This window comes from Solanum lycopersicum, chromosome 11 (assembly GCF_036512215.1).
Source record: "Solanum lycopersicum chromosome 11, SLM_r2.1".
Taxonomy (NCBI): Eukaryota; Viridiplantae; Streptophyta; class Magnoliopsida; order Solanales; family Solanaceae; genus Solanum; species Solanum lycopersicum.
This window is the reverse complement of record NC_090810.1, coordinates 54060022-54080071: the sequence shown is the minus strand read 5'-3', so window position 1 is coordinate 54080071 and position 20050 is coordinate 54060022. Positions and strand designations below refer to the sequence as shown.

Below are 20050 nucleotides of genomic sequence, written 5' to 3'. Positions count from 1 at the left end.
TGTTATTCAGTTTAATAGAATGCTTTCTTAGTTGTGCAATCTCATGTTATTCAGTTTACTGGAATGTTTCTATGTGTATAGTTACATTTTATATGATATATAGATGAAATGATATAGTTTACTGGAATAACCCAGTTGAGCTTGAGGCTTGGAAATGTCTTGCTGAGTATATTTGTCAGGTTGGGGAATTTGGGTGATGCTTGGTATGTTTTTGGTTTGTTAGTATTTTTGTAATATGGCTTTAATTCAAAGTTTAATTCACTTGTTAGTATTTGTGTAATACAACTTTAGCTTAGGTTTAATTCAGGTTTAATTCAATTGTTACCATTTGTGTAATATAGATTTAATTCAAGTTTAATTCAGGTTTAATTCAATTGTTACCATTTGTGTAATATAGATTTAATTCAAGTTTAATTCAGGTTTAATTCACTTGTGGAAATTTTAAGATTAATGTCTTGTTCTAATTCTATAAAGAAAAATAGGATTTCAAAAAAATAAATAGTATCGATTCGTAACACAGAAGTTCATATATTTGCAACCAAAAAAAAATACATGATTTTTTTTATAGTTTTCACAACTTATTGAGGTTTCATGTTTACCTCGAAAATTACAATTTTTAACTACTCAAATTACATATTCAAATAAAACTATAACTTTAAATCAACCTAATTACAATTTTTTACTACCATTTCCTGCCAGTTTTACATGAGCATTCATAGTGTCATTCAAAAAGAAGTATGAGGAGCATTGACTTCTTTAAACTCAATCATGCATACTTCCAGCAAGCTGGATAGACATGGGCAACAGCTTGTTGCTCCCAAATAAACTAACATATGTAGCATTCCAACTGCAAAGACAAAATTCCTTAGAGGAAGTACAAACAGAAAGGATCAATAAGGACACAAAGAAGGAACAACTTCAGATAGAAGACTTACATATAAACAACACAGTTAGGTATATAATATCAAGACTTACAAAATAGACCAATACAATTTTTCATAGCCATAGTAACTACAAATTGTTTTACATTATATAGTTTTCATAGTCATACTAACTAATATAACTATATTCCTTTATCTAACTGGTCTTTCGTCTTCACTTTGAAGGTCACTCGCTTGCTTCCTTCTTGCATATTCCCATAATATAGCTCCAAATTTCTTTCGGACAATGTCTGCCTGTACTTGTTGATTTTGAATATGTTGGCCATTACTTACAAACTCCGCAAATGCAGCAACAAAAACTCCACAATCCCTACAAAATTCAATATAAAATTATTATCAAAAAATCAATTTAATAATTAAAAAAAAACACATATTTGATAATACTTACAACGAATCCTCATTTTGTCTGGGAACATCTTTAGTTATGAAATGAAACTCAATTTTCTCGAACTCATTTATCTCACTGTATTTTGGTGTTGACTTCAATTCAGGACGCTTATCATAGAACTTAACCACACTTAGATAATATGGTAAAACAACCGAAAGCATCTCAACAATATTTTTTACCTCTAAATTCACCCCACCCCTAGCCGGAAATGAATCATACACCTCCAATGACCTTTGCCCAATATCAAACACCACAAAAATCCAGTGACGATTCTCTTTAATGTTTAGTGGAATAAGAACAAAATCCACTTTATCCCACGAGGTACTTGCCAACAAACGACGTCCACTGATATACCGGGCAATATCATCAGAATCTAAAACTTTAAAATTTTTCTTATCCTCATAAGCATCACAAAGTTTAAAGAAAGAATTGGTAATCTTTGTCTTGAAAACACAATCAGTCGTCGTAAAACGAACATTACTGTTGGTTTCATATTTTCCTTTCTTTCTTAGGTAATAGAAAATGACATCAATATGCTGCAAAAAAAAAACTTATGAAACAGAACAGTGATAGAACAGTGCAGAAATTTCAACTCAAAGTTAAGGAAAAACTCTGTTTTCGCCCCAAGTGTGGCTCATTCATCACATATTGGTGAAACAGAACAGTGATAGAACTTATGAAGATGTTCAATTTCTACCAGAAAAAAACTTAGAGACAACAGTAACTTACTGAAGCTGACATATTTTATATAATATTCTAGCTCATGTATATGCATATATGTGGATTCTTAATGATACAATGAACCTCAAAAGAAAAGAATTGAAGCTAAAATGACAAGAACATGATTATAAGTTTCATCCTTTTCGCAATATCCTGAGCTTTTGTCCCTCTTGAAAGACAGAGACAAAGGGAACAAGAACAGAAAGAAAAATGACTTGCAAGCTATAGAATTACAATGTCACACAACTAAAGAGCTTTAATAGATGAAAAATACAATCTATCTACACAACTAAACAGAAAGAATTTTAGTTGAGACAAAGGCAAACTCAAGATTAAGAAACAGAACGAATCAAAGAAATATTAACGTCCAACTAAAATTTATATAACAAACCTCATCACACCATTGTTGTCCGGAATGTGCCAATTTGAAAAATCAGAGTCTTTCATCTACCGTACAGACACCCAATTCAAATGCTGGATTGATAACATTAAGAGCATCTGTATAAGGTTTCTTTCCCCTATCAAAACAGAACAAAAATAAAAAAATACTCAAAACCGAGACAGGAACAACTAAAAAAGAGGCAAATACGAAACTAAAAAAGAGGTACAGAGCGTTCCACAAGTTGAATTAAGCTTGTATATATTATGAATTAGGAAAATTATCCCAAAAACATCAAAATAAATTACCTCTTTTTTGTACCCGTATAAAGCCACTTAGTGAATGAATCGATCAAATCAGATTCATCATCTCCTCCGCTTGCATATAAAAAAGGATGTTTTGTCTCAAAAACCTGACGTGTAACACATAAAGTTCCTCCAGATTCAAAATGTTGTGTGAAGGGAGATGTTATTAACTTTTCTGGATTTTTCTTTCTGCCACGTTTCTTCAGTGACACTTTCTTTTTGTTTTGATCAACTTGGGCTCTTTTTTTTAGATAAGATTCTTCAGTCCTATTGATCTGAGAAAGATCTTTATCAACTAAAATAAAGTCATCAAAAGTATGCAAAGATTTTTGACAATCCTCTGTTGCATCTGCATATAATAGATATATTGATTAATTTACAATCAACAGATGCAACACTTATTTATGTTGGTTTTTTTTACTACATTACCATCAGGTTTCGCCCCAACTGTATTCACATCAGCAGCCTCTTGGACTGTAAGCAAAATAAATATTTTAATAATGTTATCAAAATAAATCGAAAGAAGTTTACTTGAAGTTAAGAAAATGAATACCATTTATATCAGCAACAACCTCTGACAGAACTTTTTCAATAGCAATTCCTGCAACATCTTCATCTGTACATAACAAGAACATTTAAAAAAACAGAATTGAACACCAATCAACTGAAGAACCAATTAGTTGTAGCAGCACCTGCGACTGAAAAAGTAGCCCCGGAAAACATTAAAAAGAAGAGGTCTAGGGCTGGTTCCGGAAAGGGATCGAAGAGATGTAGCTTCAAGAATGAGGCAAGGCCAGTCCTAAGTCTAAGTTGAAGTTACAGGGCTAGGAGGTATGAGTTGATCGGATGCAGGGAAGCCCGGGCAATCCGTTCTTATCAATCATTCGTCAGGAACAAGAAAGGGTACTTTGCCAATGACTGAGGAAGGTCGTCCGCTATGTCTTACCGATTCTCCGAAGACCATACCAACACTAGTGCCAAAACAAAAAAAAAAGAGGGGATTGACTTTTTCAGTATGCATCTTGAGTTTTTCTGTTCTAATCGAGATTAGATTAGGGTGGTCAGTGTCTTTTTTAGGTCAAGGGACGGTTTTCTTTTTTTCTTCTATCTAGCTTCTTAGGAAAGTACTCTTGATTTCGATTCGGATTCTTTACCTCGTTGACCAACATTACAATAGGTGTATGGGTCAGGGAGCGACTACTTGGTTTTTACGCGTTCACTTACTATTGATAGAGAGTTTCTCGCTGACAGGCCATTCTGAGTATTGCGAGATTCCCCGTATCGAATGAAGATGCAAGAGCTAGATTCTAATACTAAAAAGGGAAAAGGCTAGCAGAAAAGATAGATTGATTCCTCGCTTCGGATGAAGCAGAGTTTACGAAGTCGAAGTTCGATCTCAAGTTGCCTGCATGCACCTATAAGACATGGAAAGGTATCCAGAAAGCACAGTAACAGCTATAGCTAGTAAGCTAGTATACACGCATTTGCCCGATTGCTTTAACAGACGCGTTACCTCCTGGTTCCCACCTGTCCTGTCCAAAAACTAAGGAACTCATCTGAAAAGTAGATTTGCTAGATCAGAACGTGAACTCAGAGAATAGGGGTATACAAGTGAACCACCTAGAATCGATCCATGGCCGCTAAACTAAAGAAAGGAGTCCTTTACCAAGTAAGCTAGGCAACCTTACCCGCCTCAACGATCTTAGCTCGGACATGCCAACAGCCAATACTTACTCTTTTCCCTGGGACAGCTAATAAAAACTAATACGGCCCCTTCTCAAAGAGACTGCCCTTAGGACTATATTAAGTGAAGTCATTTAACAGTGGATAGACACAAGTTATGACAACCCTCACACGAGGGCCAAAAAGAAGGCTTTCGTTAAGATAATTCGCCCATACGATAGAACAAGGAGAGCAATCAACGCTATGGCTACTTTAGGACAATTCCCGCCTTAGGGACCCCTACTGTGACAACAGCTACTACGCATCCCACATCAGATAATGCTATCGACGAAACAACCCTTTATCCAATCCAGCATATCACCATGACCTGGCACAGAACCAATCTTCACTTTTCGACATCTGTAACGAAGCGTTCTAACAGCAGTTACACAGCCCCTGAATGTCTTAGATAACTGTAAGTGAAATAAGGCTACTAAGTAGTAACTAGGAATGCGGCTAGCTCAGCTAGTATACTTACTTGCTCGTTATAAGGGGGGAGGCTAAAGCAGGGTAGCGAAACTAGGAACGGAGTTGGCTTGTTAGAGCTAGGCTGTTGAGTGAAAGTAAAGTAAGCGAGCTAGTCATACGAGCCAGGGAGCTAGTCAGCTTGCTGTAGTTGCTACGGTAAACTGGAGTGAAACGAGTTGGCAGTAGAGACCATAGGAAGGAGCCACACCTGCGATCTTTCATCAAAGGAGCATGCGTTCTAATGAGGGAATCAAGATGCTCAACCAGAGTAGATAGGCGAACAGCAGGAAACTCAGATTGTACACTATTTACGACACTACCAAGTGTATACACCATGATAACCTCCTATGAATATAGATTCAAAGCATTTGGAAACTCTAATTTACTTTATCCTGGGAGTTTTGTTTTGATATAAACATTTTCTAAATGATTTCGGAACATTACTCATAGGAATAACCTATTTTTATATATTTTTTATAAAAAATAACAAAGGGAGATCCAATAAGAGAGCTTACAGAACAGGCACTACATTTCAAATATAACTAACAATACATCTTTCTTGGTATATCCAGATAATAGGTAGGAGCATAAACTGAAACATTCTGGGGCTACAAAGATAGTTATTAAATCGTTAGTACCGCATAAAAACATTCCCCCTAGAGTAGCTGTTAATACGAATAAGAGAAACTCTGTTATAGCCATTTCTGTACATTCAATGTACTCTACGAATAGAGGAATACATAGAGTTGAACATAGTAAAATAAGAAATTGCAAAGCGAAGAACCTTACCAGGGCTTGACATGCCGCGAATCCTCTTGAAAGAGAGGGGTGCCTTCGGGAACGCGGACACAGGTGGTGCATGGCTGTCGTCAGCTCGTGCCGTAAGGTGTTGGGTTAAGTCCCGCAACGAGCGCAACCCTCGTGTTTAGTTGCCATCGTTGAGTTTGAAACCCTGAACAAACTGCCGGTGATAAGCCGGAGGAAGGTGAGGATGATATTTGTATAAAATCCTTCATTACCTATTTTACTTGATACTCTTTCAAAATTTTCAACATCAGCAAATCTAACTGTAGCTTTAAGCACTTGAGATTCTTCATTTTGATTTGATCCCATAACATGAGCATCGTTCCCCCTCGATTCATTTACAGATGCATTAACACGGGGAGAAAATGCTGTATATGTAATTAACATATTATAAAAAAAACCTATCTAAGTTAACTGAAAAATGAAATATCAAATTCGTGTCATTTATTGATTAACTGGAAGAAAATACTAAACTATATATTAAAATTATATTATGAATATAACAGAAATTTACTGAAAATATAAACGAACCTCCATTAAAATCTAATCCACCTGAAAATGTCTCGCCAGCATGCTTTTTAGATGGTTCCTTAACTTCTCGAATAACAGAGTTGCTACCACCACTCTTAGCAAACAACAAAGAAATATCCTCCAATAATTGTTTGTTTGAGTTCACCACAGATTCTTTGATTTGATTGAATCCTAAATCAATCTTCTCTTCAAGCGCTTTGTTATTTTCATTCACCTAATAGATATTAAATCATAACGAAAATATTAAAAAAATAACAGTTTTAAAATAAAAAGCCTAAAGTTTAGTTTGTGTATACTTTTACAAGCTCTTTTCTCAATTCTATGACTTCATTGATCAAAATGTCTAGACCATGATTTGATCCTTTAGGCTCCAATTTCAAAATTTCAGCATGGTAATCACGAGTTTCAGGAAGCCTGAATTTGGATACTTCATCTTCACTGGCCACTATGTTCTCAAACTGAAAAACCAAATACACAAAATAACATTAGATATAGTAACTTGAGTTCAAATAAACAATGTAATAAAATGTATTAACTTTGTACAAATACCTTGTTTTTTGTAGGCATGAAGAGACATTTCTCAATATATTTTAACCATGGACTTTCTGCAATTGTCTTCCAATTCAAGATTCTTGGAATAGAATCAGCAACACGAATAGCTATATCTTCATCAACCTTTGAACAACACTCAAATATCCAAATTTGAAGAGCAAGAGGCAAGCCACCAATTCTATAGTACTTATGTGTTGACTTAAGCTCATGCCTCACAGAATCAGACAACTTTTTGTACACATCTAAACCCCACGGATATGAATTGAATTTTCCACTTTCCACAAGGTAAAAATCTCTATTGCTAATTTGGTATTCGTTGTCCTCATATGAAAATAAAAAATCATTAATGAAGTATAGAACAGCCAATGAAACAACCGAGTCATCATCTATGAATTTTTTAGCTAAAAACAGTGCACGTAGATGACTCTTTGGAACTGTGATTTTTTCCGGAAAATAACTACTCATCAAACTACATCTAGAATTGGGAACATTGATAGATGTGCCATCACCAACACAATTTAAGCCTGTAACTATCCCAAATTCTTTAAGACCAAAAAATAACTTTTTGTTATTTATTTCAATAGCAAACACATCATCCGGTGTATGTTTTAACTCTCTATTTATAAGACAATGAATAAGTTGTAGTTGTGTGCTCGATTTTGAAAGGTCAAGAAAGTACCCAAAACATGTATTCCTAAACATCTCAAGTTGTTTATCAGATAAAGATAGTTTGATTTGTTCAATGACACTATGATTAGTGTAACATGACCACCTACTCGAAATATACACAACATCAGAATGTTTCCAGAATTTACGATCCTGCATATGCATTAAACATGAATTAAAAATGTGTTACTACATACTAAAGATGAATAAAAAATGAATTAAAGTTGAATTAAAGTTGAATATAAGTTGAATTAAAGATAATTTCACATACTACATCTAAAAAACAAGCAGCAATCAACATACAAACCATTGCTAAACAACAAATAACTAAGAAGTACTAGCACATACCGGATATCTACTCTCTGGTAGAATGACACTTTTGGGTAAACGATTTCGTGTTTTTCCATCATTCACCGGCCTTTTCTTCTCCAATCCATCTTTATTTTTCAAACTTTTTGACTGAAATTGAGGAGGTAAATCCTCAAAATCATCATCACTGTCAACGATTTTCTTCGATGTAGATGCCAAAGTAACACATATTTTTTTTGATTTCTTCATTGTTTTAACCTCTTTAACTCGTTTTTTACCTTTCTTTTGCTTCTTGTTTTCTTCCTCATTGTTCTTCTCCTCATTGTTCTTCTCCCCCGAAATTTGTGATATACCCAAACTAAAATTTGGAATTTCATCCATAGAATTAGAAGACGAAACTTGAAGCTTCTTTCGATTTCTCGATAAACTTTTGGATTCGAAGTCCTCACTAGACGCGGACTTCTTCTAAGACCTTCTTCCATTAAAATTCGTACAAAAAAATGGAGAAAAAAACAAACAGAAACCCTAATTTTTGACGAGGAGAAGGAGAAAGAAACAAAAAGAGCGAGAAAGGATATGACGATAATATGTTTTACTTTGTTTAAAATTTGTATAAAAAAGGAATAAATGGGTTTTAAATTGTTTTAAGTTAATATAGCTAAAAGTTGACAAAAATGGTAATAAATAAAAAGTGTACTTAAAATTGGTAATTATAAAATAAAAGGTCTTTGTTTATGTAATTTTTCCTATTTTTTATATCTGCGAGTATTTATGTAACGTTTTCTTTAAAAAAAAAAATGAGTCAGTCTCACATTGTAATTTTGAACTCTCTTTAAAATTGGTTATCACATATAATTAATAGCAAAAATATTTACAAAAATAAAAATAAAAATTAAAATTAAAATTAAAATATTTTGTAATATATTTAGTATAAAAACAGACCATAATTACTAGTAGGAAAAAAATAGAAAAAATAGAAAGCTTTTTGTAATATATTTATGAACAAGATAATATATTTCTTGAATTGTGGCATTACTATAATATTATTTTTATGAAATATATAAATGATAATTAAAATTTTATTTTAATCCGTCAACTCTTAACCATTAACTTTTGTCCATGCTACGTGTCTCATATCCAAATAAGAAATTGAAAATAATGAAGTGGAGCCAAATCTAAAATATTTTGCTAAATCTGAGTACTTAATAATTTTGTAAGATATATTCTTGAATTAGGAGACTTTTACTTGAATTTATATTAATTATATATCTGAAATGATAACATTCTAGAAGATCTCCTTTTAAGCACCGGTAGATTGAGTCACCTAATTACAGACAAATTTTTTCGACAAAAAATTATATAATATATACATAATTTAATTAATTTAAAATGTATAGAGTAGATTTCGAACCCTCTTCCACTATTTCATATTTTTATTTTTCACATTTTAAAAAAATTTATTGAAAATTTTACGCCGCCACTACTTTTACATCGAAATAGTCAAAGAACTTAAAAAAAAAAGTCTCCACAAAATTATATTTATTTTACTATGGACATTAGCTAGATCTGTATTTATTGGATTTAACGGAATGCATTAATTGTAAGCAATAACTATGGTACACTGGTTATCCATAACTATGCTACAAGCTATGTTTTTAAATGTTGTGTGGCCATGTCGTATTATTTATATTATATATTAGTATATTTATACCTATTTTAATTTATCTCCAGCTTGTATAAAAATTAACCAAAGACTATCATTGAAATTTGCTTTTGTTAGAAGCTTTTTTTTTTTTTGAAAAATATTTTTTAATGATAATAGTTTGTATTTGACTTATAATTTTTTTAAAAAAGAAATTGTGAATTTGGAGTAACAATTGCACTAGGCCAAGATTTCAAAAATATTTTTAAAAACACAAATTACTCCTCCATTTTTAACTTATGAAAAACACTTTATGTGGATCAGTTGGCTAAAACCCCTCTTTTGTAACTTCAATAATTTTGTTTCATCAGGAACATCCGATATAATTAGAAAAATACATAAAAAAAAATTAGCCTAAGTTTACTAGTTATTTTTTTATGTGTCTTTCTATAATTTTTCCGGAACGTCCCAGGTGGTCATGATTTTTTTTTTTAAAAAAAACAATTTAATATTTAGCAAATTAAAAATCTTAAAAGAAGACATCAAATTGTCAAAGGTGTATCCAGAATTTTCAAGGTTCACGGGAATCTATACTTTCCTCTCTAGATTATAGAGGGGAAGGTCTATTAAAAGGAACAAAGTAGTTTGTCAATTAGGTAAAAGTTATTCAAGTTTTAAAAATTAGGTGGAAGTGACAATAAAAAAAAAACGGAAAAGGGCCTAAAATACCCTCAAACTATTAGAAATGGTACAAAAATATCCTTCTTCCACCTATTAGCCCTCAAATACCCCTCACACCTACCTTTGGGCTCCATATTACCCTTACTTCTAACAGACCTCAATTAAAATTTAATTAATAAATTCATTAAATGACGTGGCAATAATCGATTGATCACTTTATAATTCACTTAAACAAAAATAAAAATATTCCGCCAATTCAAGTCAAATTGACTCGCCCCAAATTAAATAAAACCCGCCCCAAATTAATTTTGTTTCTATAGCTGAAACGACGACCAGCTCAAATGAAGAATCATGGATCCATTTGGGATCATTAACATCACATTTCTCTAATAAATGTACCGTGCATCTTGAGTAAAAAATTTTGACCTATTAACTATATTAGTATTCGTAAATAGGCGAAAAATTGATGGAAAACACATAATTTTCTCATAAGAAATTGAATTCTAGCTATGTTGTCTTGGGAATAAATTACAAATTAGTTATTTAAATAATTCGACTGATATTGTAAAATTAAGAACTTTGATTCCAACCATCGAAAATTCACAAAATTTCATGACAACAATCTCATCTTTGTGGACTTTATTTATATATTTTGTTTCACATTCAAAGCTACATAAGTGCACAATCTCAAAATTTCGAGCTATAACTAAAAGCAATTAGAAAGCAAAAAAATCAATCAATTTTTTTTTTCAAGAATCACAATGCAACTATTAAGCAAGTAAAAAAAAAACAAAACTGTAGGACTTTGGAGAATAGAAAATATAAAGAGATGGCTGATAAAAACAAGAGAAATAAAAAAATGGAACCAATAGTTGAATTTTTGGTTGGAAACAGCAAACTGCACTTGGAGAAAGAGATGAGAAAAACTTAAGTTCGCAGTTAATATGGGGCTGATAGGTCAAAAAGATTGGGGCGGATGATTTGATTTGGGAATGGGTAATTTTTTAAAATTTGTTTAAGTTAATTATAAAGTGACCAATAGATGATTGCCACATCATTTAATGAATTTATTAATTGAATTTTAAATGAGTTTTGTTAAAAGTAAGGGTAATATGGAGCCCAAAGGTAGATGTGAGGGGTATTTGAGAGCTAATAAGTGGAAGGAGGATATTTTTGTACCATTTCTAATAGTTTGAGGATATTTTAGGTCCTTTTCGAAAAAAAAATATTAGGTTAAAAGATATTTTCACAATAGTCCCAAATTTTTAATTTTTACTCTTTAGTCCAATAACTGTTGTAATTGTCGGAACAACTTCTTTAATTGTCCGACAACTGTCGTAGTTGTCTGAACAACTTCTTTAGTCGTTCGACAACTTCAACAATTGTCCAAGCAACTTTAAAATGTGTTGTGTGCTATTTGTATATTTGTGCAAATTTCTCATTATTTAAAATAGGGATAATGCACAAGTGTCCCTCAATCTATGCTCGAAATTTCAGTGACATGCTTATATTATACTAAGGTACTATTATCCTCCTGAACTTATTATATTAATAATTTTCTACCCCTTTCGGTCTACATGATACTATCTTGTGAACCTAGCACCGGTTGACTTTTTTTTTTCAAACTAGTGTCACGTAGGTAGAAAAGAGATAAAAAATTACTTAGAAAATTAGTTTAGGAGGATAATATGACTTTAGTATAGTATAAATGTGTCTCTGATATTTCGAGCATAGGTTAAGGAAATATTTGTGCATTTTCCCTTTAAATTATACTTCAAGAGGTTTCAAAAAAAGAAAAATCTTTGATTAATTTTAAATATAGAAAAATTGAAGATAACCGTACTGAAATTAAGTCTCCTACATTAAAATATTTACTTCGTTTTACTTTATAGCAATTTATTCAATCTGCTAAAAATAATAAACATGTAAATCACATCATCAAGTTCTGTTCTCATCACCGCAATTGTCACAATATATTATAGCAATAAACTATTGTATCTTGGAATTGAATTCAATAGATGAAAATAATACACAACATGGAAATGTTCTTAAAATAAGTATTTCCAAGAGCCAAAAGTTATCATCTTTGCTTAAATTTAATCATCCTTTTTATAGTCAACCTCTCGAATCTTGATACCAGCGGCTTCTATTTCAATTTATATGATTTACATTTTTAGTAGGTTAAAAAAAAGAATGATATTTTTTTCTCTGGTCGAGGGTCTATTAAAAAACTATTTCTTTTACCTTTCAAAATCGAAGTAAGATCTGTGTACATTCTACTATTTCTATATTCTACTTGTGCAATTACATACATTTTTTTTTATAAAACCTATGCGGTGTGAATGTAAAATAATCGAGCTCCAATCTAAATAATGAGAAACCAAAAAGAATATGAAAAGAAAAAATAAATTACTTTTATTACCTCTTAAACTCTATATATATGTTAACTCTTGGCTTGAATCTTTTTTTTCCTAGTAAAAATAACTAAACAATGGAGAAGAAAAAGGGAACAATTCTTCTCTTCCTTCCCCTCTATATATATCAACTCTTGGCTTATAATTTTTTTCCTCTACTAGAAAAAAACCAAACAAAAAAATGGAGAAGAAAAAGGAAACAATTCTTCTCTTCCCTTTTATGGCACAAGGCCACATCATACCATTCTTAACCTTAGCCTTTAAGTTAGAAAAAAAAGGTTACAACATAATTTTTGTGAACACACCTCTTAATATCAAGAAACTCAAATCATCTCTCCCTCAAAATTCTTCTATTTCCCTTCTTGAAATTCCATTCAATAGTTTAGAACATGGCTTGCCTCCAAACACTGAAAACACTGATTCACTTTCTTATAAACTCTCTATACATTTTACAACAATCTCCTCTTCACTTGAACCTTCATTTAGAAATCTTATATCTAGTCTTATTGAAAAGCCACTTTGTGTTATATCAGACATGTTTTTTGGATGGTCAGCAAATGTAGCTCATGAATTTGGAATTTTTCATGTTATTTTCAGTGGGGCTGGTGGTTTTGGTCTGGCATGTTATTACTCTATGTGGCTAAATTTGCCTCATAAAGAAACAAAAAACTTTGTTTTTACTATGCCTGATTTTCAAGAAGGTGGCAATCTTGATGTTAGTCAATTGAATCCAAGTCTGTTAGAAGCTGATTCTAATGATCCATACACAAATTTCAATTGGAAAAATCTTCCTAGCTGGATTAACTCTGATGGGATTCTTTTCAATACAGTTGAAGGCCTAGACAAGCTTGGATTAACATATTTTCGTCGAAAATTAGGAATACATGTTTGGGCAATAGGACCAATACCTTGGCCAACAAGTAACAAACAAAGAGGTGGTAATGAAACAGGGGAAGAAACAGAGAAGTTCATCAAATTTCTTGATGAAAAAGAAGAAAAATCAGTACTTTACATCTCTTTTGGCTCTCAGAACAGAATATCAACATCACAAATGATGGAATTGGCAAAAGCCTTGGATAATGCTAGTAGAGTTAACTTCATATGGGCTGTTAGACCTCCTTTGGGTTTTGACATTAACATGGAATTCAGAGCAGAGGAGTGGCTTCCTGAGGGATTTGTTCAACGCGTTTTCGAGGATCAAAATAGAGGACTTATAGTGCCAAAATGGGCTCCTCAGGTTTGCGACCATCTTATCTAAAAGTCTAAATTGTTATAAATTTCATATTTTCAATTATTTAATATCACACATGGGGATATGATTCTTTTTCTTGGGCCAAACATATGGTGAACATATTTTTTGCTTTTCAATTTTCTATGAGATTTGAACTCGAGACCTCTTATCTATTCTAATATCAGATAAGCGTATAACCATATTATTATTTTTGTGACAATAGGTTGAAATCTTGGCACACAAATCTGTCGGAGCTTTCTTGACACATTGTGGATGGAATTCAATATTGGAATCACTTGAAAATGGAGTGCCACTTCTTGGTTGGCCTATAGCAGCAGAGCAATTTTACAATGCAAAGTTCTTGGAACGAGATGTTGGTGTTTGTGTTGAGGTAGCTAGGGGGAATAATTCTCAAGTTAATCATGAGGATATATTAGAGAAAATTGAAGTTGTTATGGGGGTTAATGATAGAGGGAATGAAATTAGAAGAAAAGCTTGTGAAATTAAAGAAATGATAAGTAATGCTATTATAGATGCTGAGGATTTCAAAGGGTCATCTATTAGAGCAATGGATGAGTTTCTTAATGCAGCTTTGTCCAAGAACAAATTATCAAATGATGTTAAGATTAATGGTAATAAGTCTAATAGTTAAAAAGATTATTCTTTTACTTGATGTTAATCATAAGAAATAAACAAACAAAAAAATAAAAGAGAGAATGTATGATGAAGTGCTTTGTTTATTGTACAAAATAACATATGTATGTACTTTTTGTGTATTTAAATATATAAATATGTGTTTGTGTGTATATTAATGTGAGCTTTTTTTCCATTGCAAAATTGATCTCCCTTGTCCTTCGATCACCAATGAAGTTACATTGACTATAATATGAATTACTTTTTTTTTATTGACAAAGGCTAACAATTAAATTAAAATAGTGTGACGGTTTATATCACATTGTATATCACACTATGATTAAAATAATTTTTAGTGGTATTAAATATTGACACTAATAAAGGGTGCTAAAGTCATTACCTGCATTAATTAAAGGGAAAATTGTATGAAATAGCAAACTAATAACCTAAATTAAATTGAATAGCTAGGGTTTGATTTAATTGTGCTTCATAGCAAACATTGACAAAAATTTGCCAGGCGTCTCTCTCCCAGAAGTCTCGCTCGCCACTCTCCCATTCTCGCCTCTCTCGCTTTATACACAGAAGTGTATAATTTCTGTTTCTGTTTTATATAAAGCGAGAGAAAATTGTATATACACATGCAAAAATGTATATCTTCGTGTTATACACTTAATTATATAATTTACAAACATTTTACTTCAAATATTGCAGAGAAAAAGGCCAAAGAATTATACAATTGCGAATTATACAATTGCAGTGAAAGACAATTTTTTCTAGCTTTATACAACAGAAGTGTATATATTGTGTTTCTGTTTTTGTATAAAGCGAGAAAAACATATATCTTCTTGCTATACACTTATAATTATGCAATATACATACATTTTAATTCGATTCAACTGTATGCAAAACTAATTATACAATTGCAGCGAAATAGGCCAGCGAATTATACAATTTAGGCCAGCGAATTATACACTTTTATATGTATAGCGAATTATACAGTTTTTATGTTTGCTATGGAGCGCAATTATGCAAAGTTTGCTATATTATAAAATATGATTTTTTTTGTTTGCTATATGTGAAAGTTGCCCATAATTAAATGTCATCAGAATCAATATCGCTAAAGGTTTTAGGACATATACAAAAAATGACAATTACAGCTAAAAATACATATTTAGAGATAGTTAAGAATTAAATACCGCTAATGATCATTTTTGTTGTAGGGTCACTAAAACTAAGTCAACAGCTAAAAATACATATTTAGCGATAGTTAAAAATTAAATACCGCTAATCATCATTTTTGTTATAGGGTCACTAAAACTAAGTCAAAAAGAATAAATTGGTTTCTAAATTAAGTGTGCTCGTAGAAGTTTTTATTATTTATTTTTCTGGTTAATATCTCTCACTATCTGCTTATCTTAGCTATGTACGTAAGAAAATATCTGTGTATCCTAGCTGTTGACTTTTTCTTTAGAGAAATAAATTACTTAGATGATTTCTTATTTTACAAAATAAAATGAAAGAATTTTATTAGATAAATTCATCAACTTGAGTGACTATAACTATTTTAGGAAATTAACTAAAAAATGACTCATGCTAAGATAAATTTCATAAATGTGTTGGGATTGAAATAACAAGACATAATGCAAAATCTAATAATTGTAACTCTAAGAAAACAATAAATCGGACAATATATAATAATGATAAAATACATAAAAACTATGATTAAATATTAGGTGAATTTTTACTTTTTATGATCTAAGAAATCTGCGTACATTTTTTGTTCACTTTTACTTATCACGTTATATTTTTTAAAAGTTAAATTTATTATTTTTAATAATTAAATTAAATTACATCAACTTGATATTTTAAATAAAAAATTTAAATATTAAAAATTATACAAAAATACTATAAATTTTAATTTTTCATTTATCATCATAATTAAAAATGGACCAAGATAAGAATGTTTACTAATATTCAATAGACTTCGAATCACTTGGGAATGTTGAACAATCGCCACAAAATAAGCAATTAAATTATTGTTCCCTTCTTCTCCTTCATGTGCATTTCTTTAAATTAATTAATCTACAATTAATTAGCACCATGCGTGTCTAGAAAGATAATACACATAACACACTATCTTATTTAATTAATGAAGTTCAGATTGACTAGAATGAATTAGTCACTTTAATCTTCTAGAAAATGACTAACAATTAATTTAAAATAGTGTGACGTTATATCAACTTGATCATTCTATATATTACAACAAAGTCAAAAGAAAAAAAAAGGTTTTTAAAAGAATCTCACTTTGTGCTTAACTTAGCTATAGCTATATAGCGTCATCCTCATTATCTCTTTCTTATTCGTAATTATTCTAAGATTTTTTTATTATCAATTACTTAAAAAATTATTAATCTTGATTATTTTTAATAGGAAAAATTATGTAACAAAGCAAATTTATACTACTTAATTAATTACTTATCATAGTTATAGTTTGTTATAATTACCATTCGCTATTAACATTAAACATTAATTACGTGGGTTGACTTCGAGTTTGTATAATTATCACGTTTGTATGTGTAAAATTCGCCAAAACATACAAATATATATTATAATATACAATTATTTAACCTATATACATATACAATTCAACTATGTCCCCCTCTCTCTCCTCTCTCCTCCCTCTCCCAATCTCGCTAGTCTCTCTCCTTCCTCTCCCTATCTCGCTTGCCTCTCTCCTCCCTCTCCCATTCTCGCTTGCCCTATATACAAATGTGTATGTATAATATACAATTATATACATATACAATTCACCTCTTCCACTTTTTGCCCTTTCTCGCTCGCTTCTCTCCTCTCTCCGAACGTCTACCTGCCCTTTCTTTCACTCGATTTTTGGTGGGAAATTGGTGTACTAATTTAAGTTATCCTTGGAGAATTTTGAATTGGGAATGGGTTGGGCCTTGGTTTTTATCCATTTATCAGCCATTTTCCCAGTTTTTGAATCCTAGTTTTCCACCATAAAACTCCTCTTTCCATTTCATTGTAGGGGGACATTTTTTTAGTGAAAAAGTTTTGGGGATTGATTTGTTGAAGGCTTTTAGTTAGGCGGAGAAGACGGTCGAAAAGGAAGAAAAAAAAGGGAGAATTTTTTTTGGGAAGAACAGGAGAAGAAAATTTTCGGGGAATCTTTTTTTTGAGATATTGATTTTGGAAATTTTTCTTGACAGCAAAAACAGAGAGAAAAAATAAGTAGAAGAAAATTATCTATTCGAAAATTTGGAGAAAAAAATATACAGAAAAAAGTTTTGAAGAAAAGGGATTGAGAATATTTTAAGCAAATAGGCAATAAAAATACACAAAAGTACATTAAAAAAAGAAGAGAAGTTTCAGTTTTTTTTTTTTAGAGTTGGGTTACTCCATTATGGTTCATCACTAATCCCAAGGAGTTGAAAACCTAAATAAGTTATAAAAATATAAAAATATCAAAATAAGTCACTATTTTAGTTACTAACTAAAATAAGCACAGTGAAAGAAAAAGTGTCATTTAATCTAATTTTCTAAATGTTTTTTGTTAGTGTCATAACGTGTATTTTTAACGTATAACGAAACTTTTTCCTAAACTTTATAAAGTGAAATTTTTTCTTCCATTTTATAAAGTGAAACTTTTTTTTATAAAGTGAAACTTTTTCTTCCACTTTATAAATCTTCCACTTTATAGAAAATCACTTTATCTTTTCACCTTCTCCTTCTCTCTTTCACTTTCATGGCTTCTAAGCTTTTTTTACACTTTGAAGATTAACATTGATGGTCCCAATCCGACAACTGAAGCGGCCCACAATAAATAAATAAAAAATTTCGGAGTAGCACAACCCGACAACATAACAATCCGTCCCTACAAATTATATAAATTAGGTATTTCTTTAACATCACATACTTTCTTTACTTAGAATGTGTTTCATTTATCTCATCTTGTGTCTAGTATAGTATCATGTTGTCTAATGGATCTGATTCACGGAGTAAATTATAGCTTACATGTTCTTAATTATTTTGATTTTTTATTTTATAATGGAATAGTAAAAATATTGGGGGAAAAAGAGTTGATTTAGCATTCATCCGTATTACTAATTTAGATTTCATTTCTGCTTGTTAGTGGGATAATTATTGAAGTTCATAAGAGCATTAGTTGCTTAATTTCTATGTTGCATTAAATTTGAAAATAAATTATGAAAGAAATATTCCTATGGTCCAACTTTGGACCTCACGTCAAAAAGAGTCCATAGCCTAGAGGATAAAAATGTTAACAAAAATTTCAAAACGGTATATTAATTCTTATTTTAACCAAAAGAGCAAAATCGCTAGAAGAGCAGCGATATCGCTCGCCGGAAAAAGTTACAAAATTTGATTAATTTTTTTTTAAAGAAATCGCTGCCTTGGCAGCGATTTCCAAAATAATTTTTAAAATGATTTTTTAATAAATCGCTGCCTAAGAAGCGATTTCTTTAACTTTTTTTTGAAATTAAAAAAAAAAAGATAAATTAAGAGCAAATCGCTGCAAGCGCAACGATTTGTCTCCAATTTTTTTTTAAATCAATTTTTTAAAAATATTGATTACTACTTATTTTAAAAAATCATTAAAATTTTTTTATTTTGGAATAAGTAGTAAAAAAAATTTAAAATTAAAATTTCAAAAAAAAATTAAAATTTTATTTTAAAAGTTTCAAAATAATTTTTTTTAAAAAAATTGATTAAAAAAATTACAGCGATTTGATCTTAATTTTTTTTTTAAATTTCAAATAAAAAATTAATTTTTTTTAAAGAAATCACTGCTTAGGCAGCAATTTATTAAAAAATCATTAAATTTTTTTTAGTAAAAAATCAAATTTTGCAAATGCTGCTATTGTAGCGAGTGCTTTTTCCGGCGAGCAAAATCCCGCTTTTCTAGCGATTTTGCCCTTTTGGTTAAAATAAAAATTCATATACCGTTTTGAAATTTTTGTTAACATTTTATAACTTTTAGGCTCCGGACTCACGTTAAAAAGGAGATTGGAATTTTGAATAGTATAGTAAACTTGAATTTTTTGAATTTTGTGAGAGTTCTTTAAGATACCCATTAGCTTTGACAAAATGATATTAAACATTTTTGAGAATGATATTAAACCACAATGTTATAGTCTAATTTATTTTTATCTAATTATTTAACTACAATAGAATGAATCAAAATATAATGATGTAAACACCTGAAGCTAATCTGGCAAAGTAAAAAGAAACAACACTAAGGATGTGTTGGGAGCTCTGTACAATCTGGCAAAGTAAAAAAAAAAAACAATATGACATACTAGACATATAGGGAGTCTAGCAGCTAATTTAGTGTAGATTCCTTTTTGTGTGTGTTACAAAAAATTCCTTTCACAAAATATAATTACCAGCATATTCCCAAGGAAATATCCCAATGGCCTTTCTTTCCAGTGATTGTTTACTTGTTTAATGCTACTTCGCCAACACTGTTCGGGTGATTGATTACTATTTCTGTGATTTTGTTGTAGTAATTTCTTTTGGAGTTAACAGACTCAAGTTATTTCACCAACTTGAGCTGAAAGCCGAGAGATTTATATCGTTATTCTTTGTTAGATTTTGATTAATAGTAGAAAGCATTCTTCATGATTATGT

The 20050-nt window shown here is 30.8% G+C and overlaps 3 protein-coding genes across 3 annotated transcripts; 1 reads left to right on the top strand and 2 right to left on the bottom strand.

Annotated features, from left to right (window-relative positions):
- Nucleotides 1-592: 592 nt before the first annotated feature.
- LOC138339614 (uncharacterized) lies at nucleotides 593-4191 on the bottom strand. The gene is made up of 4 exons (XM_069291449.1): nucleotides 3287-4191; nucleotides 3163-3207; nucleotides 2737-3082; nucleotides 593-2567 (listed from the first exon to the last, which is right to left on the bottom strand). The coding sequence occupies exons 1-4, from the start codon at nucleotides 3366-3368 to the stop codon at nucleotides 2483-2485; spliced, it is 558 nt and encodes a 185-aa protein (XP_069147550.1). The 5' UTR covers nucleotides 3369-4191; the 3' UTR covers nucleotides 593-2482.
- Nucleotides 4192-5006: 815 nt separating this feature from the next.
- LOC112940114 (uncharacterized) lies at nucleotides 5007-8245 on the bottom strand. Its single transcript, XM_069291448.1, has 2 exons — nucleotides 6808-8245; nucleotides 5007-6716 (listed from the first exon to the last, which is right to left on the bottom strand). Exons 1-2 carry the CDS (start codon nucleotides 7639-7641, stop codon nucleotides 6540-6542), a joined length of 1011 nt encoding a protein of 336 aa, XP_069147549.1. The 5' UTR covers nucleotides 7642-8245; the 3' UTR covers nucleotides 5007-6539.
- Nucleotides 8246-12585: 4340 nt separating this feature from the next.
- LOC101253350 (UDP-glycosyltransferase 92A1-like) lies at nucleotides 12586-14590 on the top strand. The gene is made up of 2 exons (XM_004250822.5): nucleotides 12586-13759; nucleotides 13977-14590. Exons 1-2 carry the CDS (start codon nucleotides 12704-12706, stop codon nucleotides 14403-14405), a joined length of 1485 nt encoding a protein of 494 aa, XP_004250870.2. The 5' UTR covers nucleotides 12586-12703; the 3' UTR covers nucleotides 14406-14590.
- Nucleotides 14591-20050: the final 5460 nt, after the last annotated feature.